General features: G+C 35.6%; 1 protein-coding gene across 12 annotated transcripts in view; it reads right to left on the bottom strand.

The window, feature by feature from the left end:
• Window positions 1–23,061, bottom strand: part of HMBOX1 (homeobox containing 1) — a 178,918-nt gene that overhangs the window by 42,645 nt on the left and 113,212 nt on the right. For all 12 annotated transcript variants that reach the window (XM_036855834.1, XM_036855833.1, XM_036855832.1 and 9 more), the window contains one exon: window positions 9,074–9,184. In XM_036855834.1, coding sequence (XP_036711729.1) covers window positions 9,074–9,184 — 111 coding nt within the window. The remainder of the gene's footprint in view (window positions 1–9,073; window positions 9,185–23,061) is intronic.

Here is a 23,061-nt window from a genome sequence, read left to right on the forward strand (position 1 = left end):
GATTTTCCTTTCCAAACCTGTTGTCCTGCATTCTTTCCCATCCAAGTAAATGGCATCCCTATTCTTTAAATTGCTCAGCTCAAAAATCTCAGAATCACCTTTGACTCTGCTATTTTTTCCCACCTACTATATATCTAATCCACAGGTAAATCCTGTCAATTTTATCTTCAAAATATATCCAGAATCAGACGAATTTATATTACTTTCACTGCTACCACTTTAGAGTAAGCCAGCATCATCTCTCCTAAGCATAATTCCCTGGGATAGGTTCCAAGGATGGCCCTTCACAATAAGTCACACCTCCTGGTAATCATGCCCCTGAATCTGGGCTGGTCCTGTGACACATTTTGACAACATGGACATAGTTTGAGGCTAGGTCATAAGAAGCTTTGCAACTTCTGACTAGATCTCCCGGACTGCTGGTTCTGGGGGAAGCCAGCTGCCATATAAGAAGTATGACTACCCTGAGACCACGACGTTGTAAGGAAGCCACAGCTAGCCACGTGGAGTGAAAGAAGCCCAGTCTGCCTCCAGGTGCTCCTGTGACACCCACCCAGGCACCAGACATTTGAGGAAAAAAGCCAGTTTGGACATTGTAGCTGCAGCAGACACCATGTGGAGAACTGTAGAACCCAGCTGAAAGAAATAAGGCTCTAGACATACAGCCCTAATATAGTTGTGTGGTAGCCAGCTTCCAAGGTGGCTCCTAAGGATTGCCAACTCCTGGTATTCACCTCGTTGTATCAGGATTAGTTTATGTGACCAATAACATATGGTAGAAGTGATGATATGCCACTTTCAGGGATTAGACTGTAGAATACACTGTGGTGTCTGTGTTGTTGCTCTGGCTCTTAGATCACTTGCTCAGGAGAAAACTAGCTGCCATGTAGTAAGAACACTCAGCAAGCCAATGGCCAGGCCCATGTGGAGGACCTGCTATCTCTGGCCAATAGGCAATAAGGAACTGGGGCCTGCCAAGACTCATGGAAGTGACCTTAGAAGCAGACTGTCCTGCCCTGGTGACCGCAGACCTGGCTGACAGCTCGACTACAACGTCATGAGAACTCTGAGCCAGAACCTCCTTAGCTAAGCTGCTCCTGAATTCCTGACCCACAGAAATTGTGAGATAATAGATGTTTGTTGTTTTCAGCTGCTAACCTATGGGGTAATTTGTTACACAATAATATAGAACTAATGTAAGGCATCACAACCACCTCCAGTTGTTTATTTACCCAATTCCCTGACACGCTGAGTATTATTAGTATAAGTGTTATTAATTATTCACATTTATAAATTTGGCAGGCAAAAAATTCTCTTTAATATATAAAGATTTCACTATTAGTAAGAATGAGCATCTTTTCCTGTTTCTGACAATTACTTCTCTTGTGAATTTATATCTTTTGTCCTTTTTTCTTTTGAGTTATTCCTCTTATTGGTGTGTAGATACCATACCAATTGCTAGTCATATAGATTGCAACTATTTTTCTCCAGTTTGTCATTCATCTTTTTATTTATGATGTGTTTTGTGATCTTAATTTTTGTACAGTCAAATCTGTTAATCTGTTCTTTTACGGTCAATGCATTTTATATAACTCAGAATATTTTTATAGTTTTCACTTTTGTTTAAACTCTTAATAGATATATGATTTCATGTCATGTGTGATGTAAAGTAAATATTTGACTTCTTCCTCAAATGGGCAAGTGTGTCACCAACACATTAGAGACCCACTGGCTTAAAAGGTGTGGCACATTCTGGCCTTTTGCCACACTGACACACAGCCACACTCGTTCATTTACATATTGTCTCTTTTTGGTACTATAATGGCAGAGTTGCATAGCTGTGACAGAGACCACACAGCTTGCAAAGCTTAAAATATTTACTATCTATCTGGCCCTTTATAGGAAGAGTTTGCTAACCCCTGATTTAAAAAATTCCTGGCCTACACACTATGAAACTCTAAACTGAAACCTTTCTTTAGGTAGTTCAAGGAAGAGGGTTCCATTCTGCCAAAATAACTTGGCAATTAGGTCTGGGCCCAATTCAAAGTTAACAAAGTTTAGGCGTAAGAAGGAACTATGGGGCTAGAGGGTTTCAAACTCCTTGTGTTGGTACTTTTCGGAATGCAAGCAGGATTGACAGTATAATGAGGGCTCTGGAATCTACCTAAGCTAGATTATATAAACTTTATTCTACAGCCATGATAAAAGGTCCAAAACGGAGCCAAACTTGCTACCATGGCTAATAAAGACAGAGGTAGAAATGACCTGGTTAAGGCAGCCAGGTCCTCTCATCCAAGGTTTGGCTCTGGTAAAAGGATAGAGAGTTTCAGGGCTTCATTGGGTGGAGGATGAGAAATAGGTCAGTGAGTTGCTACTAGTAGGCCATATCTGTAACTACGGCATGCTTTCTTAGAGTGATAAATGGGCACAAATAAAGCAAAGAATACAAAGAATCTTAACTGAGTCATGAGGTTGAAGGAAATAAGCCAACTGATAATAATGGTTCTTCCCTGGTATTAGGGTTTATTGGTAATATAACTATGCTTCTTTACAATATCCTGTATTGTCCAGGTTTTCTATAAAAAGGAAACTTAGATGAAATAAAATTGGCCAGGAAGGAAAAGAAAGGGGGAGAGAGGGAAGGAGGGAAAAAAAGAAGAGAGAGAAGTAAGTAATGGCCTGGTTACTTTAAAAGAAATCAAGGCAATTTATGCACAGAAGGTGGAAACTCCAAATAATTTCAAACTTGTAAACATACTTAATTTGAAACATAGTATTATCATATTTCTTTTGAGGTTTTTGTCTTATTCCTTTTTCTTTTTCAGTGTAGTAGTATTTAAAAATAGCACAAGAGGGAATTAATTCCCCAGTGGTCCAGTGGTTAGGACTCTGCATTTTCACTGCCGAGGGCGTGGGTTCGATCCCTGGTTGGGGAAATGAGATCCTGCAAGCCGCGTGGTAAAAAAAAAAAGCACAAGAAAAACTCTGGAAACACTACAACAAACAGATTTGTTCTAGAAACCTGTTCCTCTTGCTTTGGTTGAAACGGATGGAGAGCAATGAATAACCCAAGAATGGGTTCACAATTACGGAGGAACAATGTATATAAGAATTTAAATTCCTCTGAAATAAAATACAGGCATTCTGGATTGGTTAAAGAACCCACTATTTTCTTCCCTATAGGAAGCGTGTTACCTGTGTTCTCTACAGAAACGTTTTTTTCTCCACATTATATCTGGGCCCCCATTAAGACAAGATTTTGCAGATTTATCTAGCAGATCTAAACCCAGAGAAAACAAAACGAAACAAAACTCTTCCTAATTTGCTGATAGATTTTAACATTTTGGTAACTGTTCTCTTTGCATCTATAATCATTTTCTTGCTTATCAGGGTTACTTTTGGGTGAGCCTTTGCCAATCAGCAAATGAAAGAATGACTACAAGCATGTTATTACTGCTCCATTCATAGACACTAGCTTCTCCAAAAGTAATTTTTCATCTTCCCTCACGTCATACACATGATTTCCCTGAGGCTCTACTCCCTGCAACAGTGAAGGGAGGAGGCATATTCTGCTCTCCAAATTTACTTCATATGCAAACTTTATTTGTTTAATTTAGAAATATGCAGAATCACCGCCATGAGCCAAGAGGAACTCATCAAACCCTGCCTGCTATAGTAATGTTTAAATTAGACAAGAGAGAGGACTGTTGAGCTTAATTTGATTAAATAAAGGGGCTCTTGATGTCAACCATGCTGAATTTAGTACTCATTACTTTTTAAAAATAGGCATTTTCTTGTAAATGTTTTCATAGGAAACAAAATAAAATGTACTTGATCAGTTTCCATCAGCCTATTTTATTCATAAACCTTGGCAGGCTTTAGGTTATGCTGGGAAATTCTGGTGATTGGTCTGTTTAGCAGAGAACTACACTGTATCTATAGGATTATCAGTAAAAATAACCTAAATATGCACTCTATTATTTTTCTTGCTGAGTCCACTAAAAGAGAGACTAAAAAAACCTATTCAAATGGATCCAGAGTGAAGAGGTTGAAAAAGAGAAGAACGTCAATCAACGTATACAGAGAGAAATGCTCTGAGCCCAGGAATAAAGGCACAGAATGTACAAATATATTTTGTTTGTTTTCTAAATGCTTAAATATAGAGGGAAAAAGAAGTACTTTTTCATCATGTGAGTTTCCTTAATTCTGCATTTTTTCTCAGAATATATGCAAAGGGATGGTACCATTTACACTTCTTCCAATGAGCTACCTGTCCTGGACAGAGAAAAAATATGAAATAAAAGAACTATCAGTACAAATCACTGACATCTTATTTCTCTACCTAACTGCCTCTCAAAAGCAGGTCTAAACTATGTAAACCTAGGTTCTTCAGTTGTTTTATATCTTAAAAGCTATTAACAGGGTAGATGAATTTCTTTTTTGCCTCTCTCCCTCTTTGCCTCCCTCCCTCTCTTATTTTCATTACACTTTATATGTATTTTTGGAATATACAACACAAGTGCATGGAATAAAATTTAGAAAGACACAAAAAGTTTACATAGTTAACAGTGTCCCTGCCACTCCCATCCTCCCCTTCTCTCAGTTCCCCGCCACAGAGCTATTCTTATCAGTTCCTAATATACCCTTCCAGAGATGTTCCAAGTTTATATAATCATATACGTGTGTGTGTGTGTGTGTGTATGTCTGTATGCCCCCTACATAAATGGCAATATACTATATCCATTGTTTTCTACCTTACTTTGTTCACTGAAGAATTTGATATTCCTACATATAAATTCAATTCATATAAAGCCACCTTTAAAAAAATAGCTATATAGCCTCCACAGTATTCCATTATACAGATATACCATAATTTATTTAACCACTACTCGACTGAGGGACATTTAGTTGGATTCCAATCACCTCTGCAATGACTGGCAAAGAAAATTCTGATGTATTATATAAAAGTGAATACTGACTAGACAGTGGATAAGGTATTCTTAGATGCTAATGTAATGTTAGTTCATCTTATCACACAATATTAATTTGGAACTATCATCATATAATAGTTCCAAAGTGTCCATGAAATAAGAAGAATACATTCTTTAGCTAAAACCAAAGATTATTTTAAACTCAATAAAATAAAACTGCATTTATCTAGAAAAAATTCTATACCATATTAGCTCTTTTAATAAAGGTGAAAGTGCAAAGAAAAACTTTAAAAAAATTAAATTTCAACTGGTAATATCCAATTACTGTTGATGCAACAAAAAGGACCAATTTGACAATTACAAATGTATCCCCTTCTTTTCAGCTAACTTTGAATTACATCCTACAGAAAACTAGAAACTAGACTACAAAGAACTGGACTAGGAAGCTAGAACGAACTCAGAACTAGAATGGATTTGATTCTCAAATAAAAAATAGGAAGTCCTTTTACAGGGGGACAGTTGGTAATGCAACTTCATAGAAAAGCAAATGCATATAATTAGGGGTACTTACTGTTAAAAGGAGGAGGCACTATATCCTTAAAGAAAAAACACCTGCTAATCAACAGCTGGATGAATGCTGTTAGTCCTTTCCCATTTTCCTGTTAAAACTGGATTCCAATAGTAGTATTCCACAGTCAGCAGTGTTGTCGGATCAGCTACAACAATGCTGACATGATAGTCCGCCTTCCTGTTTCTAATGAATTCATTTTCCTGGTATCCCAGTCCCTGTCTGAGATTGAAGTCCAGTCCTGAAATCCAGTGTGGGAATTTAGCTTTACCAGCTATGATTAGATTCCATGTCAGGCACTGATCTAAGTGCCAAATCCAAGAGACAAAAACCCCTTCTCTTATGGAGGCTGATTGCCTGGCACAGTTGACTTGTGTTTGTCTTTCAAATTCTTCATTGCTCTGCTGTATATATTTTGGAACATCTCAACAATCCCTCTGATATTCCCCCTGGTAGCCAATTGCTGGCATGTGACCAGGTTTATGAAGCCCCTGGGCACAGTTCCTTATTTACCTAGCCCAACTCCTGTTATCAATATCATAGCCTAAGCTGCTCTATTACACAGACCAAGTGCCAAGTTTTTGTTCCTTTCCATCTGATTTGCTCTGCTGTGAGTCACGGGAGAAGTCAGCTCTTTGGGAAGACTGCTTAGAGCTCAGATGGAAGTGTTGCCTCAACATGAGTCTTTAGACTGCACTGTCCTATATGGTAGCCGCCAGCCACATGCGGTTACTGAGCACTTGAAATATGGCTGATTGCAGATGGCATGTGCTTTAAGTGTAAAATACACATTGTATTTCAAAGAAAAAGAAGGAAAAGGAAAAAAAGAGAGAGAGAAAAAAGAAAGACAGAAAGAAAGAAAGGACTGAAGGAAGAGAGAGAAGGAATGCTCTCATTAACTTTTTGAAGTGTTGATTAAATGTTGAAGTGATAATACAAGCATAAACACTGATACATTATCAAAATTAATTTTAGCTATTTCTTTTTAAAATGTGGCTACTAGGTAATTTAAATTACATATGTCATTTGCATTATATTTCTACTGAACTGTGCTGTTTTAGAACATTTAACTAATGGCAGCAACAACAGAGTCATTATTTTGAGAGGTTTGCCTGTATATCTAGATATCATTAGAAAAATATCTAAAAATGGAAGTTCCTCTTTGTAGCAAAACTTTGTAGAAAAACTGCCAGCTAGTAAATATTGAAGGAATGCTAGATTACATCATCACCACTTTGCAATCCCCCATCAGAATAACTGATTCAGGTGAGCATCATCAATGGACGCTAAGACCACTGGCAAAGCTTGTTGCAGAAAAGGCTATTCATCCAGCGGCAAAGTAATGCCCTATAGATTATTTACAAGCTGCAAAAATAGGATCCGGTGGCCACCACTTTAACAAAGAATCAAACTTAGCAAATGAGTAGTGCTACAACCTGACACTACATGCCTCTTGACATGTGGTAACGTGAGGTAAACATTACCTACAAAACATTTTGCCCCAATGTTTTATTGTGAAAAATTTCAAACATACAGCAACAATGAAAGAATTTTATAGTGAAAATCTGTACCCATACCATCTAATATTTTACTATACCTAGTTTATCACATATCCATCTCCCTATTCATTTTATCTTGATGTGTTTCAAAGTTAACTGCAGCCATTAGTAAATGTCCTCCCTTCATACAATCTATGAAGTACTCTTGCCAAAAAATATTTAACCTGAATCTAATCAAGCCTCTAATCCTAACTTCCAGTGTATGTGAAATACACAGGCTACAGAGGAACAAGTTAGTCGACACTAAGAGGATATAGAAAAGCCCAGAATGTGAGACATTCTGTAAGGTTAGATGGTTTAAAAAGTTTATGTCATGAAAGAAAAATTTTAAGTGACTAGTTTTAGGACTCTAAAGAGGCATAACAACAAATTCCAATTTGTCAATCTAAATCACATACTATTTAATGAAAAAAAAAGCTGATAAATCAGGAGTACGGGATTAACAGATACAAACTACTATACATAAAATATATAAGCAACAAGGATTTACTGTATAGTACAGGGAACTATATTCAATATCTTGTAATAACCTATAATGGAAAATAATCTGAAAAAGTATATATAATTGAATCACTTTGCTGTACAGCTGAAACTAACACAATATTGTATATCAACTATACTTCAATTAAAAATTTAATTAATTCTAAAAAAAAAGCTGCAAAAGACATTCTTGCAACAACTAAAGAAATGTGAATATGGACTGAATATTAGGTGTTATTATGGAATTATAATTAATTTTCTTAGATGTGATTCTAGGGGCTGTGGTTATGTAAGAGATTACCCTTTTTTCAGGAGACGAATGCTAAAGAGAGAGAAAGTATGTGTTTGTATACACACATACATACATTTTAAAATTTATTCATTTATTTATTTTATACGGATAAAGCAAATATAGCAAAATGTTAACAATTACTGTATCTACGAAGAGGATAAATAGGTGTTAGCTGTGTTGGTCTTCTAACTTTTCTGTATATCTGAAATATAAAAAATGGGGGGCTGGGTAGATTAAAAAATTCATTGCGAAGAGATTGATACGTTCTGTTCTGTTTTGTCTGCCTGAGCCTTTCAAAGTGATCTTTGAAAAAAAAAAATCTAACCACAGATACACACACAGAAATATGTCTCTATAACATTATTTCCACCTCAGAGCCAATGCTATTATTAGCTAAGAGTCTTCAATACTCGATATTCAAATTGATAATTTAGTCTGTAAGCAAAGGCTTTAATGCTGTAGTACTACAGAAGATAGTTCAATCACAAGGTTAAACTTGAGACTGATCTCACTGCCACCAGTCTGTGTAATGTGTAGATTGAGAGAGTCTATCAAAAACTTCAGATTTTACTTTATATACCTCCATTAAAAGCATCCTGCAATAGATCTTGCCGGTTCCTGGCAACTTCTGACACAAAGGTTTTTGTGATCTTTTTAAAGATTTCAGTCTGTTTTCCAACCTACTGCTGCCCCCAAAGTCAACAGGGCAGCTTTACCCTAAAGTCCGAAGACACATTCATTACCCAGAATTAGAATTAGAAAGAGAAAATCTTTAGCAGAAATCATTGGATATGGTATAGCATGAACAAAATAAAAGCATTAAATTTATATTACTAACTAAAACAAGATTTACAAATACACATATAAAACTAGGTATGGAATCTTACATGTATCAATACCTATAGTTGAGGGGAAAAAAATTGGCTACTGACAATCATGACCTTTCTTTCAAATTATGGTTAGAAATGTCATATAACCTGGAAAACAAAGAGGCACCTTGGAGGAAGCAGTGAAAATGACTAGATAATATTAGACACTAAGCTAAAAATTGGTACAATCAGGGCTTAGATTTTACAGTTAAGAGTGTTCTTTGGCATAAAGGAACAACAGTAATGAAACTACCTTGGGGAAGACAAACCAAGGAACAATATGGAGTGGAATGGAATCCAATTATGGAGTCAATAAAGTAATTAATTATATTTGTCTCATTTCAGATGCAATAAAAAAAGGAAAAAATATTTACCAGGGTTTGTCTTTTCAAGCTGATACCATCGGTAAAACGCTCTTTTCTTCTGTTCACTCAGGTCTGATCCCTGCTGCAACAGCCAGTGAGAGATCCGGCTCTGACTGATACCTGTGGAGAAAGAGAAACAGCTGCTGTGGATACTGCAATTACAGGGAAGTTAATGAGGGATCTGTTGGTTCTAGGTTATTGGGTACTTTATTCTCTGTTAATTCTATAAGGAAGCTGCAACTTGAGCAAGGCTTTTAATATTGGGCTTCCTTGTAAAAGCTGACTGCAAGGATATATTCAGAAATGATCTATAAGAGGTCAAAGCATTTTATTTACCAAGACTTAAAAATGGTCTCTAAATTAATCTCTAAACCAGGTTCATGAATGTGAGATAAATGAAGAGCTATCTAAATAACAGTTGTCAGAAGTTGATTAAGTTTGTGCTCCTTCAACCACCAGCACCACCTCCACCCCGATCCTGGTTTAGAACATTAGAACTTTTACCAGATATTTGGAAGAAAAAAAATCAAGCCAGCACATTTTGCTACTCATTATTGATACTGATAAAAAGATTTAGGGGCTGGGAAAGGAGAGGTCATTGAAAATACTCTCTTCAATAAGATTTCTGGATTATTTGTTAATTCATTCAGGCTAACTCATTTGTTAATTCATTTTCAGGCTCATTAGTATAGATAACTAACAGTTGGAAGACTTTTAGAGTTATGCTACAATAGGACCTCCTAAGAAATCTCAAGAGGTAAAGATGTTCTTCTAACAGACTTAACAAAACACTGAATACAATACAAAGCAGTAGTTTTCAGCTATCACTAACAAGTTCTTGAAAGCGATAAATAAGAAATTGAAAGACCTCCACGTGGAAGGTAAAAAAGCATGTCTAAAACTTACTAGAGTATGAGAATAACATGCTCCTTCTGGTCATTATAGCTATTCCAAAATGAATAATTCAACATACAACTGGCAAAAGCAAAGAATAATAGGAAATATAAAACTGTCTTATACGCCCTTAACGCACTTTCCAAAAGACCATTCAGCTACCATAGAGGGTTAACAGTATCTAAACTCTCCCAAGGAATTACTTATGGTAACTGGATAGTACTGAATACCACCTGTGCCAGCACCTGTTTAAAGCTGTAACTCACAACAGGAAGAGTGGTTATCATGAAGTAATCACACCCCCTAACATAAGAAGAAGCAGGAGGTCGGGTGATCACATTTAACTCATTAAAAGCAAGCCCCTAGCTTCTGTACTTTTAAAAACCTACGTTAAAAGAAAATTTGAGGAAATGGGGGAGGGCAGTTTTGTTAAAAGAAAAGTTGGGCTGAGAAGCATGGTTCTCTGATTGGAAACACCTTTCACTTTCAAAGGGTGAAATTCAAAGAGTTTCCAAAACCGAAGAGATTATATTCTCAAATCATTCACACGGCAGTTTTCAATGGATTGAAAATCTATGTGATGCAGGTGCTGGCAGCTATCACTGTATGCTTGTTCTAAGAGAACACAAATTATTCAGTATAATTAAATTGGCCATGTTTAGCAATGCTTTCACCACAAGTCTAGTTTCAGATGTTATACTATTTTTCACATGACTTTCTGTTTTTTTTTGGCGGCGTTGCGGTGCGCGGGCTTCTCATTGCGGTGGCTTCTCTTGCTGCAGAGCACGGGCTCTAGGCGCGCGGGCCTCAGTAGTTGTGGCTCGCGGAATCTAGAGCACAGGCTCAGTAGTTGTGGCGCACGGGCTTAGATGCTTTGTGGCATGTGGGATCTTCCTGGACCAGGGCTCAAACCCGTGTCCCCTGCATTGGCAGGTGGATTATTAACCACTGTGCCACCAGGAAGCCCTCACATGACTTTTTAACAAGAGTGAAGAAATCAACCATTTACCACCAGGAAATCAAAACTGATTTTCATGTCCACAAAATGAAACCATTTTACATGGATTCTTAAATTGGTATCATACTACTCAAAAACAGAGGGAATTTGAGGAAGATCTGTTAAGAAAAAGAAACGAATATATCAGTTCTGTTACCTACAGTATTAAATCTTCCTCAAACAGTCAGATCACACATAGAACAAACCACAGAGTCTACTAGATATTAGAGGTGTCCAGGTTCTGGCTGTGCTATAGTGGGGCAAGAGGGCAAAAGCCCAGCAAAAGGAGAGTAAATTATGGTATATTCATATAGTAAGATACTGCACAGACTAATGTTCTAAAACAGCCATCAAAAACAAACAACAGAAAACCAAAACCAAACAAAAAGCCATCAACTCCAAGTGTTGGCAGGGCACTGAGTATATGAAACTCTCATATTGCTGATGGAAGGGTAAAGTGTCAGGGCCCCTTTGGGAAACAACTGGGCAATATCTACTAAAGCTGAACATATGCATACCATATGATCTAGCAATTTCTTTCCTTGGTATACAGCCCACAGAAATGTGTACATACTCAAAAGAATATGTTCAAAAAACTCATACCGGAAGGCTTATATGAGCATTATCTGTCATAGTCCCCAGTTTGAAACAACTCAAATACCCATCAACAGGAAAATGCATAAATTGTGGTATTTACGTATTCTACTACAGACTGCTACAACAAATAGAAAAAGGGTAAACTACTGCTATATGCAGTCACATGGATAAATCTCACAAAAATAATGTTGGCCAAAAACAGTCACACATACAGGTAAAAAAGCCATGCACAATACTGTAAGATTCAACTTACATAAAGTTTAAAAACAGACACAATTAGATATATGTATATGGATGACAATCAGAATAGTGGTTATCTGTCATTAGGAGGGAGGAGATTAATTACTGGAAGTAGGATGAGAAAGGCCCATGTAGTGACCAGCACTGTTCTTGATCTTGATCTGGATGGTGGTTACACGTGTGTCTTCACTTTGTAAAAGTCATTAAACTGGACACTTTTCTCTGTCTATGTTGTATTTCAATGAAGTTTTCCCAAAAAAGTTTTAAAAATTCTATGAGGTGTTAAAAAAAAACCACAAATGGATATGTATCAATATGGAAAGATCCCCATGATATAAATGAAAAAGTATATAGTTTAATGAATACATATATTTTTACATAATCTATGTTGTTTTGTACAGTAACAAAAGCTCATATATAGCCAAAGATACATAATACAAATTTAGAGTGGCAGACTCTCCCTCTATTGTACACCTCTATATCATTTTCTTAATCTGTATACAAATATTTATTAATTTATTTTATTTTAGCCTTTCCCTATAAACACTACACACTTTATTGGCTGCTTTATAAACACTGTAATTAAGTTAAACAAAACAGAAGTGCGAAAAGAAGTTAATTTCAGCCTTCCCTGGCCAATTCCACTCTGGGGTAAGCAGTGTTAACTGTTAATATATGTTGTTCCACAATTTTCTCTATGTGTAATTATTAATTTTATAAAACAAAGGGAGAGAAGGTAATAAAGAATATCCTCCTGTCTAGTCTTTTGTGAGAGGAGGAAACAAATAAGGAACTTCTTCCCTGTAAACTTAATATCAGTTTTCATAAGAAAACAAATTAATAAAGCAAGCAGTTTTTCCAAAAAAGGCACTATAAAAATTAAATATGTACAATAATACATTTTACAATGATATTTCTTCGTTAGCAACTTGCTGATAGGTAGGATTCCTTTAACTTATCCTTCTGGGGCCGGTCCATGTCTTTGGAACTTCAATTGAGCTAGGTGTCAAAAGGCCCTGCAGCTTCTCTTTACTGTCAGCTTTGGTACTCTTCCTTCAGAGAAAATTTTCCTAACTCCCTTTACTTCCCACTGGTGAAAACAATGTCATTCTCCACAAGTTTTAGCTCCTCAAAAGCTCTTTTCTACCTTTCACAGGGCAGAAGAAAAGAAAAATTTACATATAACCTTCATACACTGAGAGACTAAAACTAACCCCTGATTAATTTCTTTCCAATAAGAAAGTGATCACATTGTGTTCAAAGGATGAAAAAGCCTTTTTGCCAGTCTCATTCACATTCTTCTCTGAGCTTCAGCTCCATCCTTCCAGTTCCTCAAATGCCATGCTCCCTTCCACCAGAGGGCTCTCCACCACAACCCATTCTTGTCAAAGTCCCTAGTACTACAGATTTAAATGTTTCTTCTTCCTCCAACTTCCTTTGGCACGTGACACTACTGACCACTCACATCATCTTCATCCTTGGAATGCTGGATACAACTCTCTAACGCAACTTTTCAGTCAACTTCAGGGATTGCTTTGTTATCTCCTTACATGTTAGTGCCCCAAGATTCCATGTCGAAGCATCTTCTTTCATTCTACACACTCTTCCTTCGATCAGCTCAACTATCAACAATCAGGGTTTAAAATATCTAAATACCAATGACTTCCAGAACACCAGACTGTTCTTTCAAACCATCTGCTAGACAGCTTCATGAGAATTTCCCACAGGTCTTCAACATAGTAAACTTGATTCATTATCCTCTTCCTTTAAATCTGTTCTTCCTCCTGTGACCCCCATCTCAATTTTATGTTCCATTCTACTCCTTCCCCCAACTCTCATATGCTTACTAAATCCAATCCCTTTCTCTTCCAAAATTTCTCTTCGTCTCTCCAATCCTCATTCCAGCAGCATGGAATCTCAGCCTCTCTTGCCTAGATAATTGAAATAACTTTGATGAAAAGAACAAGTCATCTAAGATCCACAAAGTACAAAATCCTCATGATCAGATCCTTTTTAATTAGAAGATCACTTCACAGATGAAAATGTGAAATGTGCTTCTTCAGTTTTCTACTTGAGAGCTGCAGTCATCTCTGCAATTCACCTTCCACAGTGTGAGAGATATGTCTCAAAAATTTTAAGTTATAACACATGCATCCATTCTCCATAAAAATAACTCACAAATGCAGAGAAAAAAGCCCTTCCTCCATCTCTAACCCTTCTCTCATTCCCTAGAGGTATCCCTGTTTATTTGGTGTGAATTCTTCCAAACTCTTTACGATGCATTTAATACACAAACATGTACATATATACATCTAGGTTTTTTTTTTTAAACACACATTTGGAATTATCCTATACATAATAAGTAGCAATGTTTCTCATATAATGTCTTGGAATTTTCTCACGTACCGCATTGTGAACCTTCATCATTCTAATGGCTACATGGTATTTTATATCAGGAATATACCATAATCCACTTAAACATTTACCTGTTATTAGACATTTCAACTGTTGCTAACATTTTACTATTGTAAATGATGCAATGAACACTCTTTGCTTATCTCTGTGTATATAAATAAATATCTTAGGGCCAATTCACAGGAATGGACTTTGATTCGTAGCATATGAGTGGCATTTAAGTTTGTGATAGATACTATCAAATTGTCCCCTAAAGAAGATTGTACCCAATTTTATATTCTAACCAACAGTGATGAGAATTTTTCCCTACATCCTCACCATTGCTGCTTATAAAATTTATTTTTAAAGTCTGACTTTCTTTTTGTAAACATTAACACATGCTCATTATAAAAAGAATTCTAAGCAATTGAGAGGAAAGTAGAAAAATTAAGAGGAAAGCTAATAAAAAAAATGCATCCAAATTCTTACCACTTATAAATAACTACACTTATTACAAGATCGCTCCAAGCATATGTGGACATAGAATAGGCAGAAATAATTACTAAAATGAGATAATACTACATGCTGAATTTTAAAATGTAAAAACACCAAATTTAGTTTGATTTGATTTTAACACAAGAAAAAAAATTTAAATAAACTACAGAGAAAGATCTACTCAAATTTAGTAAATGCTTCTATAGGGGAAATGAGGTTCCTAAGAGTGCAATAAAGCAAGAAAAAAGGATCATACAAAAACATTGGGAGGTTGGAAGCATTGTTTTTTAATTTGTGGGCAGTATCTAATGGCTCCTGGCTAAAAAAGCTAAGGAAATTAGCAGACTGTGATAGCTACTCTCCAGGATGATTCCTAATCATCCTCTTGGTCTTTCTACCTTTGTGTAATCCCCTCCAACACTGCTTCAGGGTTGGTCTGTGCAAACAACAGAATACGGCAGAATATGGTGACTTCTCAGGATAGGTCATGAAAAGTTTCTGCTTTGCTCTCTCTTAATAGTTGGTTCTGAGGAAAGCTAGCTGCCATGTTGTGAGACCACTCAATTAGACCTATGGAGAAATCCATGTGGCAAAGAACTGAAGCATTCTACTAACAGCTATGCAAATGAGGCATCTTGGAAGTGAGTCCCCTAGCCTTAGTTAAGCCTGCTGATGACTGTAGCCTCCTGAGACACCCTGAATCAGAATGACCTGTCTAAGCTGCTTCTAGATTCTTGACCTATAAAAACTAAGTGAGAAAAAAAAAAAAAAAAAAAAACTAAGTGAGAGAATAAAAATTTAGGTTGTTTCAAGTTGCTAAGGTCAATGTAATCTCTTATGCAGCAATAAATAACTAATACACATACATATACTATACTTTCCCCATTTCCCTTCCCAGCCTGTACACCCAACTCCTGATATTTGGAAGATATTTTTGCATAGTCAACATTTACATTCTGTCCTGGACTCATAATTCCCATAGTTGTTTACTCATAGTTGTAGATTTAAATGAATTCAGGATTTACCATACAGTTTCTCAGTTTTTCCATTCCTAAGCTCTGTATTTTTGTTTTTGTTTTTAACTGAGGCATATTTTACTTACAGTGAGCACACTGCTCTTAAGTGTATAGTTCAATGAGTTTTGACATATGTATTATACACATGTGACCATCACTCAAATCAAGATATAGATTATTTCCATGTTCCCTAAAAGATTCCCCTTGTCCTCTTTTCACTTAATGCTTAAATTTTATACTTTAAACTTAATTTTTGGTTAGTAAGATTTCTTCATCAAGCAATTTTTACCAGTACAGGTTTATTGACGCTGCATTCCCCAGTGCTTGTATGCCTGTATGTTTGTCTCCCCTGTTTATACTTTAAGGACAACACTACAGGGGAATTTTTTTTGGGCTTAGACGTTCCTTTAAAATCTGTTAAATTGGCGTGATGTCAGTGGGTGGCAGAGTAAGGTCTTCTGAAAAGTTAGTCCCCCAAAAACGCAATGATAGCAAAAGCTGCTCTACCATAAAAGCACTGGCAAAAGTTGTCAAAATCAACTTTTTCAGAACTCTGGAAATTAACCAAAGGTGTGCAACAATCCAAAGAGTATTTATTCAAAAAAAAAAAAAAAGCTAAATTTTAGTAAGACCAGCTATATGACATTTTAACTTGAACTATACTCATTCCCATCATCCCAGCATTGCAGTAGACTATATTCTTACAATCACAGTGAAAACCAAGAATGGTCTATTAGCCACTGGAGAGGGAAAGACAGGTTTGGAGTTCCCCCAAAACACCATTCTAAGAGAACTGTCATTATTTGACCTGTTTGGCAACCCCCTGGAAACTCCCATTTGCAAAGCTCATTCTTATTTGACCTTATCCAGACCTCACTCAGTGTGAATAGCCTTTTCCCTCGGAGGGGAGAAGGAAGGGAAGTGGTTTGCAGAAAACAATCAGTGGCAATCATTTAATATTGCAGGTGCCTGAGGTGATGATGATAACAGTTGGGGCAAACAAGGAACTGAACAAAATATTTAAAAAGCTGAGGAATTCTTAAGATGTCTATGAGGGTCTTTGAAAAGCTCTGATATAATTCTGGGAATTTAGAAGGCCAGGTGCATGCACAGGGCTGTGCACATGCCTAGGTCTATGTGCATGACCAGGGCAATGTGCATCACAGGAAAGAACTATGAAGGCCCTAAGCTCTCGCCTCTGGCTGACTTTGAGACATGGTGCAAAGAGAAAGTGAAGGGTAAGGTAGAATTATAAACTGCCTGCCTGAGCATTAAAGGCATGCCTCAATATACGTACAGAGCTCCTCAGCAAAGCTGGGAAATTTATTGGTTCCAGGCATTTAAGGAAATCTCTGTCCAATAATTAGCTGACTACTAAGCTAACAAGGAAGAGACTTCAGCAGCCACACACCACAAAGAATGCTGACTTTACAGGATTAGTCCAGGAAAGTCACTAAACAAAAAGCAACAAAAACAAACAGCAATAACAACAAATCAAGGGGTGGAGAGGAATCTGATTTCAAGAGCTTCCACATTATATTATTTAAACTGTCTAGTTTAAAACAAAACAAAACAAAACTTATGAACCATGAAAGGAAACAGTAAAGCATGACATGAATAGTAAAAGAAGCAGTCAATAAGAAACACCTTTGAAGAAACCCAGATGTTAGACTTACTAGACAAAGATTTAAATCAGCTATTTTAAAAAACTAAAGAAAAAATGTCTACAGGACTAAAAGAAAATATGAGAAAAATGCATCATTAAACAGAATATCAATAAAGAGGCAGGGATTACAAGAAGAATCAAATAGAAATTCTGGGGCTAAAAAGTACAATAAGTAAAATGAAAAATTTACTAAAGAAGTTCAATAGCAGATGTTAACTGGCAAAAGAAATAAACAGTAAACATGAAGACAGGTTGATTGAGATGATCTTTTATGAGAAAGAGGAAGAAAAAATAATGAAGAAAATAGAGCAGAATCTCAAAAACCTGTGGGACACTGCCATGTATACCAACATACACATAATGGGATTCCCAGGAGGAAAAGAGAGAAAAGGAAAATAAAGAATACTCTGAAGAATAATGGCCATACAATTCCCAAACTTGATGAAAAACATTAATCTACACATCCAAGAAGCTCAATAATCTGCAAGTAGGGTAAACTCAGAGAGATCCACAGCTAGAAACATCATAACTTGGTTTTTTGGGTTTTGTTTTTGTTTTTTTTGGCCATGTTGCGTGGTTTGTGGGATCTTAGTTCCCCGACCAGGGACTGAACCCATGCCCCCTGCAGTGGAAGCACGGAATCCTAACCACTGGACCACCAGGGAATTCCCCATCATAAATTGTTGAAAACCAAAGTCAAAGAAAATTTGAAAGCAGCAAGAAAGAAGTGACTTATTATGCACAAGGGATGCTCAATAAGATTAATAGCTGCAGATGGCAACTAGACTTATTTTGGTAATCATTTTGCAATGTATACAAATGTTGAATCATTATGTTGTAAATCAGAAATTAATATATTGTATGTCAACTATACTTCAAAAAAAAAAAAGATTAGTAGCTGATTTCTCATCAGAAACCATGAAGTCATAAAGCAGTAGGATGATATATTCAAAGTGCTGGAGGAAAAAAAAAAGACCAACAAATAAGAACTCTATATCAAACAAAACTATCCTTCCAAAGCAAAGGAAACATTAAGACATTGCCAAATGAACAAAACCAGAGAGAATTTGATGCCAGAAGACCTGCTGTACAAGAAATATTAAAGAGTGTTCTTTGGGCAGAAATGAAAGGACACTAAACAGTAATTCAAATACACTTGAAGAAATAGTGACAGTAAAAGTAACTACATATGTAAATATAAAAGACAGTATAAATGTATTTTTTCTTTATAACTTATTTTTTCCCCATTTGAATTAAAAGAAAACTTGATAATGCAATAATTATAAATCTAAGTTGATGGGCACACAATGTATAAGCATGTAAATTGAATGGCAACACTGGCACAAAGGAGGGGGTAGGGAATGAAGCTCTAAAGGAGTTATGTTTTCCTATACTATTGAAATGAAGTTGGTATTAATCTGAACTAGATTATCATAAACTAAGATATTTATGGTAATCTCCAGGGCAACCACTAAGACAATAAATTTAAAAAAAAACAAAAGAAATGACAAGGGATTTAAACCGTACATGAGAAAATACGTATTTAACACAAAAGAAGGAAGTAACTGAGCAAAAGGAAAACAAAACAGACACAAGACATACAAAACAAGTGACAAAATGGCAGATGTAAATCTAACCTGATCACATTTACATTAAATTTAAATGGATTATACACTCCAATAAGAAGACAGAGATTGGCAGAATGGATTAAAAAAACACGATCACACTGTACGCTGTTTACAAGAGATACATTTTAGATTCAAAGACATGAATAGATTGAAAGTAAAAGAATGCACAAAGATGCACCATGTAAAGAGTAACCAAATGAAAACTGAAGCAGCTATACTAATGTTAGACAAAACAGACTTAAAGACAAAATTTGTTACAAGAGACATAATAAGGACATTTTGTAATGATAAAAGGGTTAATTCATGAGGAAGACATAATTAAAAATATATACGCACCAATCAACAGAGCCCCAAATATATGAGGCAAAAACTGACAGAACTGAAGGGAGAAAAAGACAATTCAACAATAATAGTGGGAGATTTCAATATCCCATTTTCAATAATAGAACTATACAGAAGATCAACAAGAAATAGAAGACTTGAACAACAATATAAACCTACTAGACCTATCACACATCTATAGAACATTCCACTCAACAATAGCAGAATACACATTCTTCTCAAGTGTATGTGAAACATTCTCCAGAACAGACCATGTTAGGAAATAAAACAAGTCTCCACAATTTTTAAATCAAACAAAGTATGTTCTCCAAACACAATGGTATGAAATTAGAAATCAATAATAGAGAAAAATTGAGAAATTCACAAATATGTGGAAATTAAACCACACAGTCCTAACCAATGAGTCAAAGAAAAAAATCACAAGGGAATTAGAAACTACTTTGAGATGATTACACACACACACACACATACACACACACACACACACACACACACACACACACACACCACATACCAAACTGTATGAGATGAAGCTAAAGAAGTGCTTAGAGGGAAATTTATTATTATAAATGCCAGTTTAAAAAAGAAAAAGATCTGAAATCAATAATCTAAGCTTTCACCTTAAAAAATTAGAAAAAGAAGAGCAAACTAAATCCAAGACAAGCAGAAGGAAGAAAATAATGTAGAGGAGAAAGAAATGACACAGAAAATAGAAACAGGGTAGTAGAGAAAACCAATGAAATAAAAAAACTGGTTCTTTGAAGAGGTCAACGAAATTGAGAAACTTTTAGGTAGATTTACAAAGCAAAATGAGAGAAGACTCAAATGACTAAAATCAGGAATGAGAGAAAGGGTGTTATTACTGACCATTACAGAAATAAAAAGGATAATAAAGGAATTCTAAGAACAACTGTTTGCCAACAAATTATATAACGTAGATGAAACAGATAACTTCCTAGAACAACCTGATTCAAAAAACAGAAAATCTGAATAGGTGTATAGCAAGTGAAGATACTGAATCAGTAGTCAAAAATCTTCCCACGAAGAAAGGTCAGATGGTTTCACTGGTAAATTCTACTAAGTGTTTCAAAAATAATTCACACACACACACACTAACACCAATCCTTCACAAACTTCCAAAAAAAACAGAAAAGGAGGAAACACTTCCCAACTCATTCTAGGAGGCCAATATTACCCTGATACCAAAACCAGATGAAGACACTGCAAGAAAACTACAGATCAATGTCCCCAGTGAATATGGATATATTCACTATTTCATGATATAGAACACTCAATAAGCTAGGAATAGAATAAACAATAAGCTAGGAATAGAAGTAAACTTCTTACCTTGATAGAGTACATCCATGAAACACCCACAGCTTATATCATACTTAGTGGTAAAAGACAGATAGCTTCACCACTAAGATCAGGAACAACACAAGGATGTTCACCCTTACTAATTCTATTCAACATAATACGGGAGGTGCTAGCCAGGGAAATTAGGCAGGATAAAGAAATTAAAAGGCATCCAGATAGAGGAGGGAAAAGTAAAATTACCTCTGTTTACAGATGATATGATCTTGTATATACAACTCTGAAGAAATACACATGAATGCATGCACACAAAAAACTATTAGAATTAATGAAGATGTATACCAAGGCTGCAGGATATGAGATCAACATACCGAATTAAATATTATTTCTATCCACTAGCAATGAACAATCCAAAAATGAAATTCACAAAACAATTCTACTAACAATAGCCTCAAAAACAATAAAATATTTAGGAAGAAATCTAACAAATGTAGTGCAAGACTTGCAAAGTAAAAATTACAAAACACTGTTGAAAGAAACTGAAGAACACCTAAACAGAAGAACTCATTTTCACGGATTTGAAGACTTAATATTGTTAAGATGACAATACTCCCCGAATTGATTTACAGATTCAATCTAACTCCTACTAAAATTCCAGCTGGCTTTTCTACAGAAATCCTAAAATTCCTATGGAAATTCCAGGATAGCCAAAACAACCTTTAAAAAGAGGAACAAAGTTGAAGAACTCACACATCTCAATTTCAAACATACTGTCAAACTACAGTAGTCAAGCCTGTGTGATACTGGCATAAGGACAGACATATAGGTCAATGAGAGTCAGGTAATAACCCATACCTTTATGGTCAATTGATTTTTGATGATGGTGACAGGAAAACTGAATGGGAAAAGAACAGTCTTTTCAACAAGTGGTGCTGGAACAACTAGATACCCACATGCCAAAAAAAAATGATGTTGGACTCCTATCTTATATCGTATATAAAAACCAACTCAAAATGGATCAGACCTAAATATAAGAGCTAAAATTATAAAACTCTTAGAAGAAAACATACATAAATCTGTGTCACTCTGAATTAGGCAATGGTTTCTTAGCTATGACATCAAAAGCAACAACAAAAAACTGGACTTCATCAAAATTAAAGTCTTGTGTACTTCAAAAGTCAGTAACAAGAATGTAAAACTATTTGCAAACCCTGTATCTGACAAGGGACTTGTATCTAGAATACATAAAGAACTCTTACAATTCAATATAAGGAGACAAAAACTCAATTAAAAAACAGGCAAAGGATTTCACTAGACATTTCTCAAAGGATATATACAAATGGCCAAAAAGCACATGAAAAAAATGCTCAACATCATTAGTTGCTAAGTAAATACAAATCAAAATTACAAGATACTGCTTCATAACCACTAGAATGGCTAAAATTAAAAAGACAAATAATAATGACAAGTGTCCCCATGAAGATGTAAACCAATTGGATCCCTCATACATTTACAGTGGGCTTGTAAAATGGAAAACTTCTGGCAGTTCTCCAAAACGTTAAACAAAGAATTACCAAATGAACCACAATTCCATTCCTAAGTATATTCTAAGAGAATTTGTCTACACAAAAACAAGTACACAAATGTTCATAGCAGCATTATGCACCATAGCCAAAAAGTGGAAACAATCCAAATGTCCATCAACTGATGAATAAATAAAATGTGGTATATCCATACAAAGGAAAATCATTCAGCTATTAAAAGGAATGAAGTGTTGATATATGCTACAACATGGATGAACCTTGAAGACATGCTAAGTGAAATGAAGGGAGACACAAAGGTTTACATGGTGCATGAGTCTATTTTATGAAATGTCCAGAATTCCGTCTATAGGTAAATCTATAGAGACAGAAAATAAGTTAGTGATTGCCAGGAGCTGGGGGAATGAGGGACTGTGGAATGTTTGCTTATAGATATGCGGTTTCTATGTTGAACTGTTCTATATAGGAATATTCCCATTACTCTTGTTGCCTCACCCTTCTAGAACTGTTACCTTTAACCAAAGATCAGGGATCAACCATTCACAAATAAGATACTTTCAGGGCAACTTGTTACCTTATCCAGGATGGAGGAGTCATGTGTCAATGCCTATCATTTTCTTTTGTTTTGATTCAGAATTCTTATTTGATTTAGTCTGTGTTTTAAGGTTCTAGTTACCGCTTCACTGAAGATGGAAGTTTTTAATTTTTTGTTTATTTTTATTGTTTATGCTGGGTTATGATGAGACAGAAGTGGAGAAAAGAATTATTCTACTATTTTTAACTAGCAGTACCCCTCAATTTTTTTAAAGTCTGCTGATCTAATGGGTGAAAAAAAAAAACCTGTTAACTTGTAGTTGATCTTATTTAATTTTC

The sequence above is a fragment of the Balaenoptera musculus genome, chromosome 6 (genome assembly GCF_009873245.2).
Source record: "Balaenoptera musculus isolate JJ_BM4_2016_0621 chromosome 6, mBalMus1.pri.v3, whole genome shotgun sequence".
Taxonomy (NCBI): domain Eukaryota; kingdom Metazoa; phylum Chordata; class Mammalia; order Artiodactyla; family Balaenopteridae; genus Balaenoptera; species Balaenoptera musculus.